This window comes from Rhineura floridana, chromosome 8, assembly GCF_030035675.1.
Source record: "Rhineura floridana isolate rRhiFlo1 chromosome 8, rRhiFlo1.hap2, whole genome shotgun sequence".
In the NCBI taxonomy this organism is placed as follows: Eukaryota; Metazoa; Chordata; class Lepidosauria; order Squamata; family Rhineuridae; genus Rhineura; species Rhineura floridana.
Window position 1 is genome coordinate 51,057,229 of NC_084487.1, and position 17,342 is coordinate 51,074,570.

The following is a 17,342-nucleotide window of genomic DNA, read 5'->3' on the forward strand; positions in this document are numbered from 1 at the left end:
CGGTAAGACTGAAGCAGCAGGCAGGACATGCAGGAAACGCTTAGCGCGAGCCTGTCTAAGCAGAAAAGAGGGAAGCCCCAGAGCTGGAGATAGGTGATTCTCCACCCACAATGCAAGCAGAAATCTCAGCAAGAGGCTACTCCGCACATGCAAACTGTAGAGTAAGATGCAGTTATCTCCTCACAGGGATGTGCATTGAACATGCATTATGCACATGAGCCACTTTGGACATGGTAGTTTTACCACTGAAAAGTGAAATATAAATAGACTAATGGTGGTAAAGAAGATGCAATCTGAGTGCCACACTAACTTCTGCAGTATATAGTAATGGCTATGGCAACCCTGAGCTTGAAAACAAGGTCTGCCCACAGCCTCCAGCTTTGTCTTTTGCCAGGTGGTGTGCGTCAGTGAAAGATCCCAGGAGTACAGTGTGCAACTGCAGAGGGAATGGATCTAGGACAGGCCTGTACAACTTGTGACCTATCATGCATTCAGTGCATTATGGCAGCTCACCAAACAATGGGATTTTTTTACCTGCCTATCTGGAACTACAAACAAAGGCGGTGCGGATTGTCAAATACCTGGCAGGACACAAAACATGGGTGGTGGGGTGCATCTGGTTGGATTCCAACCTTATTTAGGGCCTCTTTACCTTTGTCCAGAGGGACCAGCTCCCTTTGCTCTAGGAGCAGCTCACATAGGAGCTCTCTGCATCCCTCCTCCAGTGCCATAGCACAAAACGGGAAGCAACAACAGAAACAACCAAATTCACAAAGATTATGAAGCTGCACAATGTTCTCATGTTAAGAAAAAAGAAAATGCTGCTGTCTTAGGGGTATTAATAATAAGTTCATGTGTATGCTCTGTCAAACATGAGCTCAGTATTCAAATGTATAGGTAACTCCAGCATGATTTAGAGACATCCTTTGTTACCATAGGGCTGTACTCTGTCACCCAGCGAAGTTCATTGATCTGAACAAAGCGACCCAACTTCATGGCATCAACTCCTTCACTATCTTTGATTTCCAGATCTTGCCGCTTATTATCCACCTGGGGGGAAAAGCAAATAGTCTTATTGTTATTGCTCTGTCCTAATCATTGCCCCTTAAAACACTTGCAAAAATAGTCACATGTGCAGGGGGACAGGACAGCCAACAGGATCTCTGGATCCAGCACATTATTTGTTACAGGCCCCCACCCCTCCAAGGTATGATCCCTAGTAAGATGACAGGAGTTCTATCCCCACCCACCACCCCAAAAGAATAGGTTCATCTGTACCACAATGTCCATTCAGCCCTGCAGGGAGACAGATGTACATTATTTTTCCATTCCCACATATGCACTGTATGCATTCTTGTGTACAGTTCACTTTGCCTAAGATTTTCATGAGGACTATCCTACTGATTTATCCCAGAGCCTTGAAGCAACTTTTTTCTTTGCCCTTCTTGGTTTAAGCTGAAGGGCATAATAGAAATGTTTAAAAATTTCAGAGACAGCTGCTATCAGTTGCATTAAGGCGCCCCACCTGGACACTAGAGATATGTGGATTAGCTGACAAACATTTGTGGGACCTCTGAAAAGAAGATCTTAAACCAATCTAAATCTCTCCCCTTTTTGAAAACATTTGCCTGCTTATTTCATGGCTTCTAAACCTAATAAACATTGGCACAGGCATGTATGGATTTCCTGGAAACATTGTGCAAGCAAGAAGCCTCTCCAATAAATAGAGGAACTTTTCCAGCAGATCAAGAACAGAAAATATTCAAGCTCTTCACAAACACCACTTTTGGAAAAGATCTATCATATTGATAGACCTCTTAAGGGAGGCAAAAACTCAACAAGAAATCCCAGGGGAATAATAAGGTGTTCAGTTAAATCATCCCATTTAGTTAAATAAGGAATTTAAATAAGTTAAACAAGGAATTTTAGTTAAATCATTCCATTGATGTATGGGCTCAGCAGGGCAAATCTGAATCATTGTGATTTTTAAAAAAACATGGAAGATACATGGTCCTTAGGAAATGGCACCTATAAATCCTAAATTGTCATACCCAATACATGGACTTGTCTTTTCCAGAGACAGGTCTGTGCGCAGCCCTCATTTCTTAGTTCCTAGTGCTAGTTCTTGCCTCTAATACATTGCTAGTCATTCAGGCCACAGCAAAGAGGACTGAGGGCTAAATCTTCTCTCACCAGCTTGGGGACCAGCTCCATGGAAAATAGGGAGTGTTAAACTGGCACTAAACTAGTGTGAGCCAGAATACATAAGCCCTTGGGACAGTTCCAGGGACCCCCAGAGTCAGTGGAAAGAGTCTTTCCTGGGGGTTGGAATAGACTACAGATTTCTGCAGAAACATTGATCATTCCTATCCCAATTCTTTGCAAATTTTTCTGCTACATAAACAATCTCCTGTATCAGAGAGTGTATATTTGTGTGTGTGTGTGTGTGTTATTATAGGCACACACACACACGCACACATGATGGTGTGTCCAATCTATTTCCATTGGAATAGATCAGTCCCCAAAGTAGTGTTATTCTGATTGCAAAAATGATATGCAAAGTGCCACCTCCAGGTGTTTTGTTTCTTTACAGGATCTAATACAGGAACATGTACAGACCCAGTTATTTATGAAGGGAACTAGGGTGTGTGTGTTTTTTTTAAAAAGACGTGATGTTCCTGAACATGTGCAGAGTGCAATTCCCTTCAGAGTCAGAAACTGTTGAGATTTTTTAAGGCAATGTAAGGATTATCTCATCATTCACAGAACCAAAGTGTCTGTAAAAATGGCACAAAATGGAAATTTACTCCATGCCAAAGAGAACCCTGGGAAGAATAAGATGAGATGAGATGCAAATGGACTGCAGTCAGAAAAGTAAATCTACTGAAGTAACCTAAGTGTAGAGAAAACTTTATTTACATTTACTGATGATGGGAGTCTTTTCTTCCATTAAGGAGGTTTAGCACGATAAAAGTTTGAGAATCCTGTCCTACTCTGTCACAACAGATGAGGCTTGTCTCATTGAATACAAATAGGACTTTGAATCAGGGCCGGAGCCATAAGCTACTTACATGCCTTTGATGGGAGTGTAATCTGAATTATATCTACTCATAAGTAGGTTCTATTGAACTGAATGGGATTTACACCTAGATAAGTGGGGTCCGGACTGCAGGTTAAGGCCACAATCCTATCCACACTTAGAAATAATCCCAATTGAATACAGTCAGACTTGCTTCTGAGTAAAGTTGCATAGAATTGCACTGAATTTCTCTGCTGTGCAAAGAGTGATGAAATAATTGTGTAATTTATCAGTCAGTTTCATTGGCTTCTGTGTTTTCATAATTCTCTTAATAAGTATTAGTTCCAAGTTTCTGCATCGTTTCTCCCCCCCTTTCACTTCTTCCAAATTTATTCAAGCAAAGGATGGGAACTATATGAATGCTTCAACATTTTTGTGAGACAGCTGGCAAATCTGTATTTATACTCTGTCAAACAAGTTTAATTTTGGCTGCATCTATTTGTTTATCGCCTATAAATACCCAATTCAGGAGAAACAGGAAGTGTATCCAAGCCAATGGCCTTCCACAATAAAATAATGATGTTTAATGCTCCTTATACTGCAGATCTTCGATGTGTCTTTGGCAGAAAAATATTAAGACTAAATGGAAATAGTCCAGTGAAATCTGGTTTCCATTTGTAGCAACCTGTTGAAATTATATGTAATGTTGATGGATAAGCAGGGAGTCATCATAACACACTTTCCATATCTCAGTATACTTCATAAATTTGGGAGAGAAGATGACAGCATTCCTTTTTAAATAGGTTACCAGCTGCCTCTAACTTGCTTGACACCATTTTAAAATTCCAGAGGCATACCCAAGTTACCCTGCCCAACCACAAAGAATAATGGCATCATTGGCAGGCCATTTGGAGAATAATCAGTTCTCTCTGAAATTTAAAACATTTATGTGGAGGTGCAGTAAATTGTGTGAAAAAATGTGGAGGCTGTTAATGAAATCCACAGAGATACCCCTTGATGCCTCCCAACCCAATCATGCCTTCCCATAACCTTCTAAAAAGAGGTGCGAAGGGCACAGGCATAAAACACAAGGTGGCCAGGCCCCCTCTGGGTCCTTGTAATTCAAACACTGTGAGGATGGAAATTGGGGTGGGTGCTGCAGGTTAAGCATGTCACCCAGGACAAGCCTAAATGCTACCCACCAGGTAGAAATTTAGCATATTAAGCTTTCCTAGTGTGGAGATGAGGAGATGGAACATACTTCATCTGTGTAATTTCTGTGTCAGATAGATGCTGAAAGCATAGGAGCCCTAACAGGGAAAAAGTTGGCAACCCTACTAGAAATCAGATGGGCAGTGCTTCAACCTGCTGTTCCCTATCCCACTCCCCTGATCCTGGATTATTATAAATGTTGTGGCTGAAGGTGCTGGGATTATTATTTTTGGTTCTCATCATGGAACCAAATTCTTGTTTTCATTTAAGTGCAACTGAAATAGCACCAAAAAAAATATATTGGCGAGACTTTATGGATCACATGTTTCAAAGCCCTCAGCCAAATATGCTTCCACTGTGGCCCAACACCAGAAAAAAAGTCTTATCTGATGGTACTTCTAGATATATCATAAAAAGCTGCCTTATACTGAATCAGAATGGACTATCAAGCTCACTGACAGCCACTCACCAGGGCTTCAGATAGGGGTCTTTCCAAGGCAATGGAGCTGGGATCATCTGGATGCAAGACATGTGCACTGAGCTACGGTCCTTCCCCAGAGAGAAGCTTGAACAAGTAGATTCATGTTTTGCGTCACGCAAAGATTAGCAGATATCCATTTGGACAAAACTCTCCAAGTGCGCTGATGGGTTTGGTTGACCTGGGTGTGCTCCAGTCATAGCTATTAGCCTGGAGCTGCAAGCACCAGCTATGTCTGAAAGGGCTGTAACACAAGGATGGGAAGCCTGTGGTCTTCCAGATGTTGAACCGCAACTCCCATCAGCCCTAGCCAGCATAGCCAATGGCTGTAGTCTGGTAACATCTGGAGGGCCACAGGTTGGGTGGGTCCTAAAAATATCTCCCTCAAGTGTCAAAGGCCAGGGTAAGGAGGTGTGTTTTCAGGATTCAATGAAAACTATATAGTTAATGTGCCACATACATCTCTGTAGGAAGGGAGTTCCACAATTCAGGGGCATTCACAGAGAATGTCCTCTCCCAGGCTACCACCACCTGAGCTTCTGAGGGTGCCTGAACTACCAGGAGGGCCCCCTCTGCTGATCTTATCACCCCAGAGGGTCTGTAGAGGAGGAGGTATATGGCCTTTCAGATATTTGGGATCCAAGTCATTTAAGACTTTAAACACTAATGTGAGCACCTTAAATTGGGCCCAGAAACGAACTAGTGGACTGGCAATCAATGCAACTATTTTAAAACAGGATGCATACGAGATCTACATTGAACCCCAGCTAGTAATCTGGCAGCTGCATTTTTAGCTATTTAAAGTTTCTGAGTCTTCTTCAAGGACAACCCCACGCATTGTAATAATCCAATCTGGAAGTCACCAGGGCATGGAGTTCAGCAGCCATGTCATTGTTCTCCAAAAGGGGCCATGGCTGGTGAACGAGGCAGAGTTGGGAAAAGGCACTCCTAGCCACTGAGGCCACTTGAGCCTCCAGGGACAGTGTCACATCCAGGATGGCCTACACTACCTGCATATATGCCTGCAGTGACCCAGTTTACTTTAATTTCAGAAGCATCCATTAGGCTTGTACCAGGATTCGATCCCCCTGAGCAAGCTGCCTCATTTTATGATTGTCTTCAGAGCTGAGAAAAGACCATAACAAGCCAACTACTCCAGGATGCTAACTAGCCAAGGAAGTTGCTACTTTACCTACACAAAGTAAGCTGAAGAATTTCTTTGTGCACTCCTATGAGCTGCAATGTTAGGTTAGCCAGTGGGTTCTGTGTTTGTTCACCCCCTCCATTCCTTCTCCCACCTTAACCAGTAAGTAAATAAGAGCATCGTTAGTTTGACACCTCTTCCAGAGAGGGGAGGAATATCTTCCTGTCCATAACTAATTTACAGATGTGATTGAATGTAGTTGTCTGGCCATTTCAAAATGTCCTACCACATAGCATTGTGGGTTAAGGCAGGACAGCTGGAAACAGCAGCAGGACATTCAGTTGGTGACACGAAAGGCAGATAATAGAGGTAAGTTGACGATAACAGGGACAGCCATTCCATATCTACCATATAAGTTAACACTTGCTGGTCTGTGCCTGTCAGGGAACAGATGGATTTGCCAAGAAGAGCCAACCTAAAGGAGACGTAGCATGTTTGTGAAGGGAACACATGTTTGAATGCTCCTTTGTGGTTAAAAAAAAAAAGAACACCAACAAAAATTTATTATCAATGGAAACCTAGCATGTCTTAGAAAAGGATGCTAGTCTGCATATGCATCCTGATTTTCCACTTGCAGGGTTTGGTTAAATCAGGCATAGATTTTCTACTACCACCACCACCACAGTCTGAGTAGTATCCTCCAGGAAGAACTATACCATGTGCTCTTTTTGTACATTTTAATTAGCCTGGTCCAGCTGATTCTTATAATGAACATCACACCCAGGGTTCACCTCATGCTGCTCTCCTGCTTATTAAAAAGAGTTAAAAGAAATTACAATCACAGGAATAGGGTGGCTCCTGAAACACATATTGCAGGTGTTTACATAAATAAACTCAAGTATAAAACATCAGAGTCTTGTGGCATTTTAATGACTAACATGTAATATAGCCTTGTTAGTCTTTAAGGTGCTACAAGACTCTTTGGGGCAAAAGGCTAACACGTCTACTCCTCTGGAAATTTTACAATGAAAGACATCAAATAGCATTAAACACCTTATGTGTCTCCAGTGATCCCTCCATCCAGAAAAAAATCAGGTGCAGGTTAAGTGCTACCCCCCTGGACCTTCCTACTGCTCAGGGAAGTCAGATGCACATGACAGGTCAACCTTAGGACAGCAAGATTATGAACAAATATTATGCAGAGATTCTAATTGCCACATGGCAGCTGACATGATAGAACTTTAAAACAACAAAAGGAAGTCATATGTGACTTGCCAAAATCTACAAAAATAATTACTGGCCATATGCTAATTATGATTACAATCCTTTGATCTTGGTTTTAGCAAAGTGGTAGCTGAACTAAAGCCTTTCCAAAACATTTCATTGGCCTTTAAAAAAGACAGAGGTCTGTTCTTTTCACACTTTATATATACAGTAAGCCGATCTCACTGGCCCACTTTCCTACTAGGCCTCTTTTCGTTCCTATTAGAAATATTTCTTCTTTCCTTTAGAGTATTATATTGTTTCCCAGGGCCGGTGCCAAAGGGTGGCTAAGTTGGGCCCTGACTGAGAGCCCAGTGGCCCAAGGGCCCCCTGAAGGGGCCCTCATTAGGGTGGGGGAGTAGTGCTCCCCTTCCACAATCGCGGCAGGATCGCAGGGAGGGAGCTTTCAGGCCGCCCACCCATTCGCTCACACCACCTACTTCTCTCTCCTGTCTTTTGAGGCTAAGTGTGCTACGCGTGCAGGGTTGCCATCAACCAAAATGGTGGTGGAGGCTTTTTAAGGGGCTGATGCTCCTACCGCCATCTTGGTTGATGGCAGGTGTGTGCGCGTGTGCGCGTAGTGTATCATGCATGTGTGCCATCAACCAAGATGGTGGTGGGGACATCAGCCCTTAGAGAAGTCTCCACTGCCATCTTGGTTGATGGCAGCCCTGTATGCGCAGCACATGCAGCAACAGGAGACAAGAGAGGTAGGTGAAACAGGCAGGAGCTGCACACCTGGGGCAAGCTGGTACCCACAGGCCCAGTCATGCCTAGTTGTTTCCCACCAAGGGCTGAAGAAGTGACCCCAAATAACACGCCAGTTTACAGCACCTGAATTGGAGGAGGCTTCTTCATTAGAGTAAATAAGACACTGCCCCGACAGCCTCAGCCTGCCTACAGCCAACCCCCATCTGCCTGCCTTCTTGCATATAACCAGTTGAAGGGTTAGCACTGTTCATCATCATCTTCCTCCTCTTCAGTCTCTGTGGTGCTCTTGGAGAACTTAGTAAAGAGGAGGTTGGGGCAAAATTAGAATCTCAGTGGCTCTACTGCTGGCCTCCCTGACTTCCGCTCTGCCAGTCTCAATGGGCACCAGCTACCACTGACCTGAATACCTTTACTGGAAGAAACAACTACAGAAGATTAAAAAAAACCTACCATACGGAAGAGGGAGATGGTATTCATCGTGATGTTATAATGGGAAAGGACATTAGAGCAGGTGCAGAGCCCAAATGGTATATCCTGCATATCTTGTACCATTTTAAGGAATTCTGACACTTCTGGTCGCTCTGGATCCTGAAAAGGAGGGAGGGGTGGAGAGAATGGGGGAAATAATAGGCCATAATGCCACACAACACATTTGTATCACTTATAAACCAGTTTAACTCTCATGGGTTTCCCCAAAGAATCCTGGTAATTGGTGAAGGTGCTGAAAATTCTCTCCCTTAGGAAGCCCCTTACAGGTCTTGATGGATCTTTGGGAGAGGGAAACCAAACCCGTGCTGTCTATAGCGTAGTTCTACCCCTAAAGAGGTACGGTGAGAGCAAGAGAAAAATTGAAAATGAGAGAAAAAGAGACAAAGTGAAGAAAAACTGAGCAGGACAATGTAACAAAAGATAAAAGAAAAATACCCAATAAAGGCTAAGAAAGCAAACCCTATAGGCAGGAATCTCTGCCTCAGATTTTCTTCAGGCCTTTGGCTCTCTGCTGGAATTTAGGGGAAGAATGCTGACATCTAGTGGCTACTTGTACTCATCTAGGTTTCTCCAGCAGCCCTCACACCAGACAAGTCAGTATTCCATGAGAAGGATCACTCTGGGCATCCCTCAGAATAAATGAATCTTTAGGATTACCATCCAAATTTCTTAAAACAAGTCACATTCACACCATACATTGAAAGCACATGGCTTCCTCCAAAGAAGCTCTAATTCCTAGCACCCTTTACCCCAGTTCCCAGAATTCTTTGGAAGCAGCCTTTTGCTTTAAATGTGCTTTAAATGTATGGTGTGTAGATAGGGATGCAAGGACATTTCTCATTTTTCCAGTCTAAAATTAAGTTCATATTTCTATAGTATTTTGTTATTTTTTTGGTAAAAAAATCCTCATGAAAATTCTTCAGCATTTTAGCGCAAATTTCTCCTAACACACACATTTTGTATGCAGTTTTGATTAATGTACACATTTTTGCAAGTAATACCTCCTAATATAATGCATTTTGAATGTTATTTTCATGAATATATTCATTTGCCCCTAAAGTATGCATTTCTATAACAACTCTTTGGTTGGAGAACTGCATCACAAAATTCAGATTTCGTAGGATGGCTGTTTTTCAGTTAGCATATTGTTTTGGAAAGTGCAAATTCGATAGATTTGGCTTTAAATGCACACTTAATCAAATTTCTTCCCCATTTCTATGTGTAGATGTGATCTAGGCTAAGAATGAGAAACACATTTCTGCCACTGTGGCTCCATTTCTAAACCAGATGCAGCAAACACTGTGAAGTCCCTTGAGTATGTTTGTCCTTCCTTTGTGCTCTATTGAACATTAGGCTCTGCAATTGCAGAAGGCTGCACTTTCTGACTGGGAGATATTTTCCTGTTCTAACACCAATCGCTATCTACTATTTGAGATTCTGGTTAATGGATACTAAAAAGTAGGTATTAAAACACACATCTCATATATATAAAAATGTACGCCCTCACACTGTTACATCATCATGATTTCACACAGCATGACAACAGGGGCAGGGGTGGCTATCCTGTGGAGGCAGTGGAGGCCCATGGCAGCCATGCAGGCCATGAGGGTGGAAGCCACAGAGAAGGCCTGCAGTGACTGTGTAGGCAGAGGCCAGTGGCAGCTGTGCAGGCCATGTGGGTGGATACCATGGCAGGTGGGAGGGCTGCAGCCTGAGCCTCAGCCTGGGTGGGTAGGAGGCTAGTGGCAGCAGCAGCGGCCCAACAGCCGAGGCAAGCGGGTTGAGGTGGGGGGTGCTGGTGCCTGGGGGGAAAGCGGGGGAGAGGGGAGGATGGCAGTGAGCGGGCAGTGGTGATGAGGGGGAGTGTAGCATGTGTGCACGTGTGTGTGTGGGCAAGGGGCTTTGGTGAACTGTTGGAGGTGTCAGCAACCTGTGGGGGGTGTCAGCAACCTGTGGGGGTGGGGGCATTGACAACCTGTGGGGGGGAAAGGGTGAGCTTTGGCAACAGTTGGTGGGGTTGGTGAGTGAAGCAAGCAGGGGCAGAGCCCCTAGTTTCATATATTTCTACAAGCCACTATAGAAAAAAGGATGTCAGGATATTAGTGAACCATATACAGCTCTTTGTTTCCTACCCCTCATTGCTATAGACAGACTCTCAATAAAATGAGGTAGGTAATATGTACCTCTCAAAGAATGCCAGAAGTAGGATAATTTTGCTCTGGATCCTTTCTATAGCTGAGGTATCAATGACAGCTGGTCTTTTGAAAGATACATTTCATGAAATTGTCTTTAATCAAACTAAAATTCTCAGAGCCCGTTTCAGAAAATTGAAAGGGAAACAAAGTTCACAGCCAATTTGATTGAGGGAAAGGAGTTGGGTTGAAAACGACGGGTGAAATACCATGTTAAACAAAACTCTCACAATCAGATTTTTGAACAGCTGGTCCTAGAGAGGAAGCAGAAGTGTGGAATGAAAGCACACCAGTAAGTTCAATTGAGGAAGAAAGTGCTTTTAAGTATTCCACAATTAATTAACTCAGCTTTGGCTGGCTAAATCAAGTTCCAAGCCTGTAAAAACGTGGCTTCACATATCTACAGGATATTTATAGACTGATATTTTTCACAATAGCAACTCAGTGTTCTGATGAAGTACAGTACATCTACTCAGAAGTAAGCCCATTGAGTTTTTGCTAGGATGGTCATGTGTTCTGCTTTACAGTCTCCACATGAAGGAATCTACTATTCATACACGTTTTATCTGTATTTGGGTCTTGGTGGTGGTTTAATTGTTTTGTGAGGACTCTTCTTATGTTCAGAATTGTACACAAGTCACCTGGTCAAAGACTTCCCCTGATATATTTAAATTATAGCAATTATTTCTAAATTTGCATCTATATGAAATTTATGCAGATCTAAAGCCCGAGAGGCCCCTTAGCATACTGCCTTCTATGAACCCCTCCCCAAACAGGCTTACCTGGTGGTGTCTTTGCTCCAATTAGCACTGGACATCCACCATTTTAAAATCCCCACAATGCCCCAGAGTTTCAGTATGTCAGGTGCTCCAGGACATTGTGGAAAAAATGTGTCATGGTGGCTGGTGGGGAGGAAAATGTTAGGATCTACTGGCCCTGGCAACTGCTCAAGGATGTCCGGTACTGACACTGACCCTAAATGTGAGAAATGGCCTTCAGAAAACACACTGAGGAACAAAGAGAGAACTTTGTGTACTCAAGAGAATTCTGGGATCCGTATGTTTTAGAGCTAGGACTGTGTTGTGTGTGCACAAAAGCCATAGTTCTCCTTCCTGAACAAAATTTAGCAATCATTTGCCACAGATGGGAATAAGTATTTATACTGTCTTTCACATGATACAAGGTTGTAAGGAGGTTGTGACAGAGTGCACATCATCAGAGTGTCGTCTGTTGTAAATCTGAGCGTACTGCATCAGAGCAAACTAAACAGACCTGAAAGAATCCAATGACAACCACTTCCGCTTCACTGACAAATGCGGCTGTTGCTGCGACATCCTCCAAAAGCACTGGTTTCCTCGCATCTTCAATGGCACCTGAGGAGAAGGGGAGGAAGGCACAGCCAGCATCCTTTCAGAGCCACAGTTTCTGCACATGAACACAGACCATACCCCATCCTCTCTGAAAGTTCCTATCAGCAGATTTCACAGATGAAAATGACCAGCCTGCATGGCTAGCTTCATTTTTGTGGCCTGGGTTATCCTGGAGTGGTAACGTTTCCCCGGTAATGCTTTCCACATTCCTCAGTTAGAACAGCACTCTGTCATCTGGATGAGCCCTCCTACTATATGTGCTGATCCATACAAGTTCTTGGACTGTTCACTACCTCTTTGCTCGAAAGTCAAGCCAGTCCTCGCTTACCTTTGGACGTAGGCTCCTTCTCAGCACATCCCAACAGGAACACACAGCCAAGTAGGAACATAAGGACACCTTGCTGCCAGACAGAGATTGCCATTGCCCTGGCTTCTCTTTTCTCTCCTTGCCATGAGCCCTGCTTTGAACTGCCCCTTAATCAGATGCAGCAACTTCTAAGCTGTGTGAACAAAACACCTGAGCATGATCAGATCCATTACTTCCTGAGATAAGAGCCTGCAGGGATGGTAGTTTCCCAGGGCTTTCCTTGTGCACTTGAGATATTCTGTTCTTCATTCTATTAGCAAGAGGACTCTTTTCTCACAATGGTATAGTGTGGTGTAGTGGTTAGTGCTGGACTACAACTTGGGAGACCAGGGTTCGAATCCCCACACAGCCATGAAGCTCACTGGGTCACCTTGGGCCAGTCACTCCCTCTCAGCCTCAGAGGAAGGCAATGGTAAATCACCTCTGAATACCGCTTACCATGAAAACCCTATTCATAGGGTCGCCATAAGTCGGGATCAACTTGAAGGCAGTCCATTTCCATTTTCCATAGATAGGCACAGAAACAGCAGATACCAAAGGAGGACAACAACAACAACAACAATAAATGGCTTTGTTTCCCATTTATTGTACAACCAGGGCACTCTAAGCTGGTCAGCATTTGCACCAAAACCATTCTTCGTAGGGCTTTACTCAGGTAAAGGAATCTTTTGACCCCTCCAGACTTGTGGGTTTTTTGCAGGCTTATTCTGCAACATGCCCTGACTCAATGCCTGGACTTGGTGGTGGGCTGGATGAGGGCCAATAAACTGAGTCTGAATCCTAGCATGATGGAGATGCTGTGAGTTAGTGGTTCCCAAGTTTGGATAATTGGTCAATTGCCTGCTTTGGATGGGGTTGTTCTCCCTCTGAAAGAGCAGGTTCATAGTCTGGGGGTGCTCCTGGATCAGTCTTTGCCACTAGAGCCCAGGTGACCTCAGTGGCTAGGAGTGCCTTTTACAACCTTCAGCTGATAAGACAGCTGCAGCCATTTCTGGACCGGGATAGCCTCACCAATGTTGTCCATGTACTGGTAACCTCCAGGCTGGATTACTGTATTATTATTATTATTTATTTAATTACACTTCTAAACCGCCCTATAGCAACAAGCTCTCAGGGCGGTGTACAACAAGATAAAACCACATTTTAAAATACGAACAAGTGTGGATTACACTATACAATTATAAAACATATTTAAAACAAAATTAGAATAAAAATGAAATAAAAATTACAATTACAGTTAAATTAAAATTAAAATTAAAATTAAGCTTAAAATGCCTGGACAAAGAGGTAGGTTTTTACCTGGCACCGAAAGGATAACAAAGAAGGCGCCAGGCGTATCTCATCTGGGAGGGCATTCCATAATTCGGGGGCCACCACTGAAAAGGCCCTAGATCTAGTTACTGTTCTCCGGGCCTCCCTATGAGTTGGGACCCGGAGAAGGGCCTTGGACGTCGAGCGCAGTGAACGGGTAGGTACATAGCGAGAGAGGCGTTCCATCAGATATTGCGGTCCGATGCCGTTAAGGGCTTTATAGGTAAGAACCAACACTTTGAATCTGGCCCAGAAACATATTGGTAGCCAGTGCAGTTGGGCCAGAATAGGTGTTATGTGGGCAAATTTCTTCGTCCCAGTAAGAACTCTGGCCGCAGCATTCTGCACTAGCTGAAGTTTCCGAATCATCTTCAAAGGTAACCCTACGTATAGTGCATTACAGTAGTCCAATCTAGAGGTTACCAGAGCATGAATAACTGAGGCAAGGTTCTCCCTGTCCAGATAGGGTCGTAGTTGGGCTACCAGCCGAAGCTGGTAGAACGCATTCCGTGCCACCGAGGCTACCTGGGCCTCAAGTGACAGGAGCGGATCTAATAAGACCCCCAAACTACGGACCTGCTCCTTTAGGGGGAGTGTAACCCCATCTAGGGCAGGTCTGACATCAACCATCTGGGCAGAGGGGTCCCCCACCAACAGCATCTCAGTCTTGTCAGGATTGAGTTTCAGTTTGTTAGCTCTCATCCAGTCCATTATCGCGGCCAGGCAGCGGTTTAGTACATTAGCAGCCTCACCTGAAGAAGATGAGAAGGAGAAATAGAGCTACGTATCATCAGCATATTGCTGGAAACACACTCCAAAACTCCTGATGACCTCGCCCAGCGGCTTCATATAGATATTAAAGAGCATGGGGGACAGAACTGAACCCTGCGGGACCCCATATTGGAGCACCCAGGGACTTGAGTAATGTTCCCCAAGCATCACCTTCTGGAGACGATTCCCAAGATAGGAGCACAGCCACTGCCAAGCAGTGCCTCCAACTCCTAAATCCGTGAGTCGCCCCAGAAGGATTCCATGGTCGATGGTATCAAAAACCGCCGAGAGATCAAGGAGAACCAACAGAGTTACACTCCCTCTGTCTTTCTCCCGACAGAGGTCATCATACAGGGCGACCAAGGCCGTTTCTGTACCAAACCCCGGCCGAAAGCCGGATTGAAATGGATCCAGATAATCAGTTTCATCCAAGAGAGCCTGGAGTTGGTGAGCGACCACGTGCTCTAGAACCTTGCCCAGAAATGGAACATTTGCTACCGGCCTATAGTTGTTGAAATTGTAATGCACTCTATGTGGGGCTGCCCTTGAGGTTGGTCCAGAAATTGCAGCTGGTGCAGCTGTGCAATTGCTCACTGGGGCAGGATATGGCCAACATGTTACCCTGCTGCTGAAAGAATTGCACTAGCTGCCCATTAGCTACTGGGCCAAGTTCAAGGTTCTAGTTGTGGTGTACAAAGCCCTATGCAGCTTGGGACCAGGATATATGAAAGATTGTCTTATCCCTTATATACCCAGTTGATCACTGCACTCTGCAGGTGAGGGCCTCCAGCAGATACCTTCTTATCAGGAGGTCCATTTCACACAACATAAGAAGTGGACCTTTAGTGTTGTGGCACCTACCCTGTGGAATTCTCTCCCCTGAAATATTAGACAGATGCCATCTCTGTTATCTTTTTGGTGCCTATTCAAGACCTTCCTTTTTTAACAAGCCTTTTACATAGAGACATTTGTTAGGAGTGCACTGGCTAACCCCCACTTTGGTTCATTTGAAATCGAAGGGGTGGCAAGGCCCTGAAGTAATCTGGACTACATTCCCACTCTGCACCCTCTGTTTTCTGACTTGTGCCTTTCTGAGTACTGTGAAAAGAGGACAGAAACAAGGACCAATGTTTGGAAGAACGCACAGACCATTAAATGTTCTCTCATTTTTTGGCCAAATTCCCTCATGCCCCGCAGAACAATCCCATTGTTTAAAGACAGCATTAGAAAGCAGAACTAGTTTTTCTGAGCGTCAGCAAGAAAAACACACACGAGATCCTTTTCACGTCAATTTGTATGAGAAAGTGTATTTAAGAGCAGGGTTTGAAACCCAAGATGGCAATCTGAGCTCAAACATATATAACTATGCATAGACTGCAAGACTGCAGGCCACAGATTGGGGAGGTAATCTGTGTCTCGGTGGAAACCTTGAGGCAAAGAGATTCCTTCCTGCTTTTTGGTCCAGCTCCTTCACATCACTTCAGCTGTATTCCACTGCCCACTCCCTGGGCCTTCGATAGGTAACCTCTGCTACCTGTCATTCCTTATAGCAATAGACACATTTGATCGCTTTAGTTTAGTGTTATGAATGGGTTAGTGTATTAATGATTAATGCCACCATGCACCCAGTTAATTTTGTACTGCTATCCTTCTCTTTTCTCTCACTAAAATAAAGTTTTGCTTTATCCTGGTTTGGACCTGCATTTCTTAGGATTATATACATACTATTGAGGCACATTTCAGGGCAAAGCATCTGGTTTATCCCTAACAAAAGATCCCCCTCCTCTCAAGGAGGTGTGTATAATGGAACACATGAGTGGCAGGTTCATACACTAAGGTTCCCAATAGACACGTGCGTTAACACCTTATCGCAGTCTGTGTCTGTTCGGGAATTGCTTTTTAAGATGTTTAAAAGTTGCTTTTTAAGATGTTTTATTTTAATATGTTTTTAAAGATGTTCTGTTTTAGTATGTTTTGAAGACCTTTTTTTTTGAAGATGTTCTAAAGTGCTTTTAGTGTTTTTGTTTGCCGCCCTGGGCTCCCTTTGGGAGGAAGGATGGGATATAAATTTAATAAACAAACATGTCATTGACACAATAATGCATTAGTATACTGGACCATCCACACATCATTCTGCTTTTTAGTTGTTCCATTGTGCTTCCCAAAGTTACCACATTACTGTTGTCTGGAGAGGCACTCTTGCACTATAGTGCAACAAAACTGGACAACCCCCCCCCCACTCTAACATTTGTGATATAAAAAGTTACAAGATTTCAGCAGGAGATTATGCGACATGCACCAACTGGAAATGAAACAGTATGACCACCCCAAAACTTTTGCAGGCACAAACAGTATTGAAAGTGGGATGGTTTATAACTGCCCTAATACCATGAGAACACATAATCATGAATTCACAATAAAAAAGTATGCCTGGAAGGGCCCTTAGTACTTTGACTGCATGAGTATTACTTGACTAAATCAGCATAAATATTGTGTATGAATGAAACAATAGTTCTGAAGAAAGAGGTATTAGTTGTGTGTGTGTGTGTGCGTGCATGTATGCAGAGGGTTAATAGTGTTTGCTTGAAACATGCATCATCTCAGAAGAAGCATTACCTCTGTGGGGGGAAGGAGAACTGCACATATATTGCTGCCCAGGGCTCTTTTGGGAGGAAGGGCAGGATAGAAATGTAATACATAATTAAACAACAACATAATTGCATTGGTGGCATGTGTCTTCCCTTCTTAGAAGAGTTGTATCTAACAGATTGCATGCCTTCTGGACAAGGACATCTATGTTTCATGCAGCACCTGGCAGAGCATAAGCTCACAATGCATACTCTACAGGGGAAGGTGGGAGAAACCCTAAACAATATTGATCCAAGAAACATAAAGTACAGTATCTGAATTGACCTTTAAAACTTACTGTACATCTGCATAGGTTTGATACTCTACATGTGTAAAGGACAAAACAAACCAGTACACTGTATGAAACACAAGAAGCTCACTCAGAAG

The 17,342-nt window shown here is 43.7% G+C and overlaps 1 protein-coding gene across 1 annotated transcript in view; it reads right to left on the reverse strand.

Moving 5' to 3' along the window:
• ERP27 (endoplasmic reticulum protein 27) overlaps positions 1 to 12,322 on the reverse strand; it is a 36,211-nt gene extending 23,889 nt beyond the window's left edge. Inside the window, exons 1-4 of the mRNA XM_061582825.1 lie at positions 12,207 to 12,322; positions 11,781 to 11,881; positions 8,278 to 8,415; positions 934 to 1,050 (exon numbers count right to left, since the gene is read on the reverse strand). Coding sequence (XP_061438809.1) covers positions 934 to 1,050; positions 8,278 to 8,415; positions 11,781 to 11,881; positions 12,207 to 12,300 — 450 coding nt within the window. The 5' untranslated portion in view covers positions 12,301 to 12,322. The remainder of the gene's footprint in view (positions 1 to 933; positions 1,051 to 8,277; positions 8,416 to 11,780; positions 11,882 to 12,206) is intronic.
• Between the last annotated feature and the right edge of the window lie 5,020 nt (positions 12,323 to 17,342).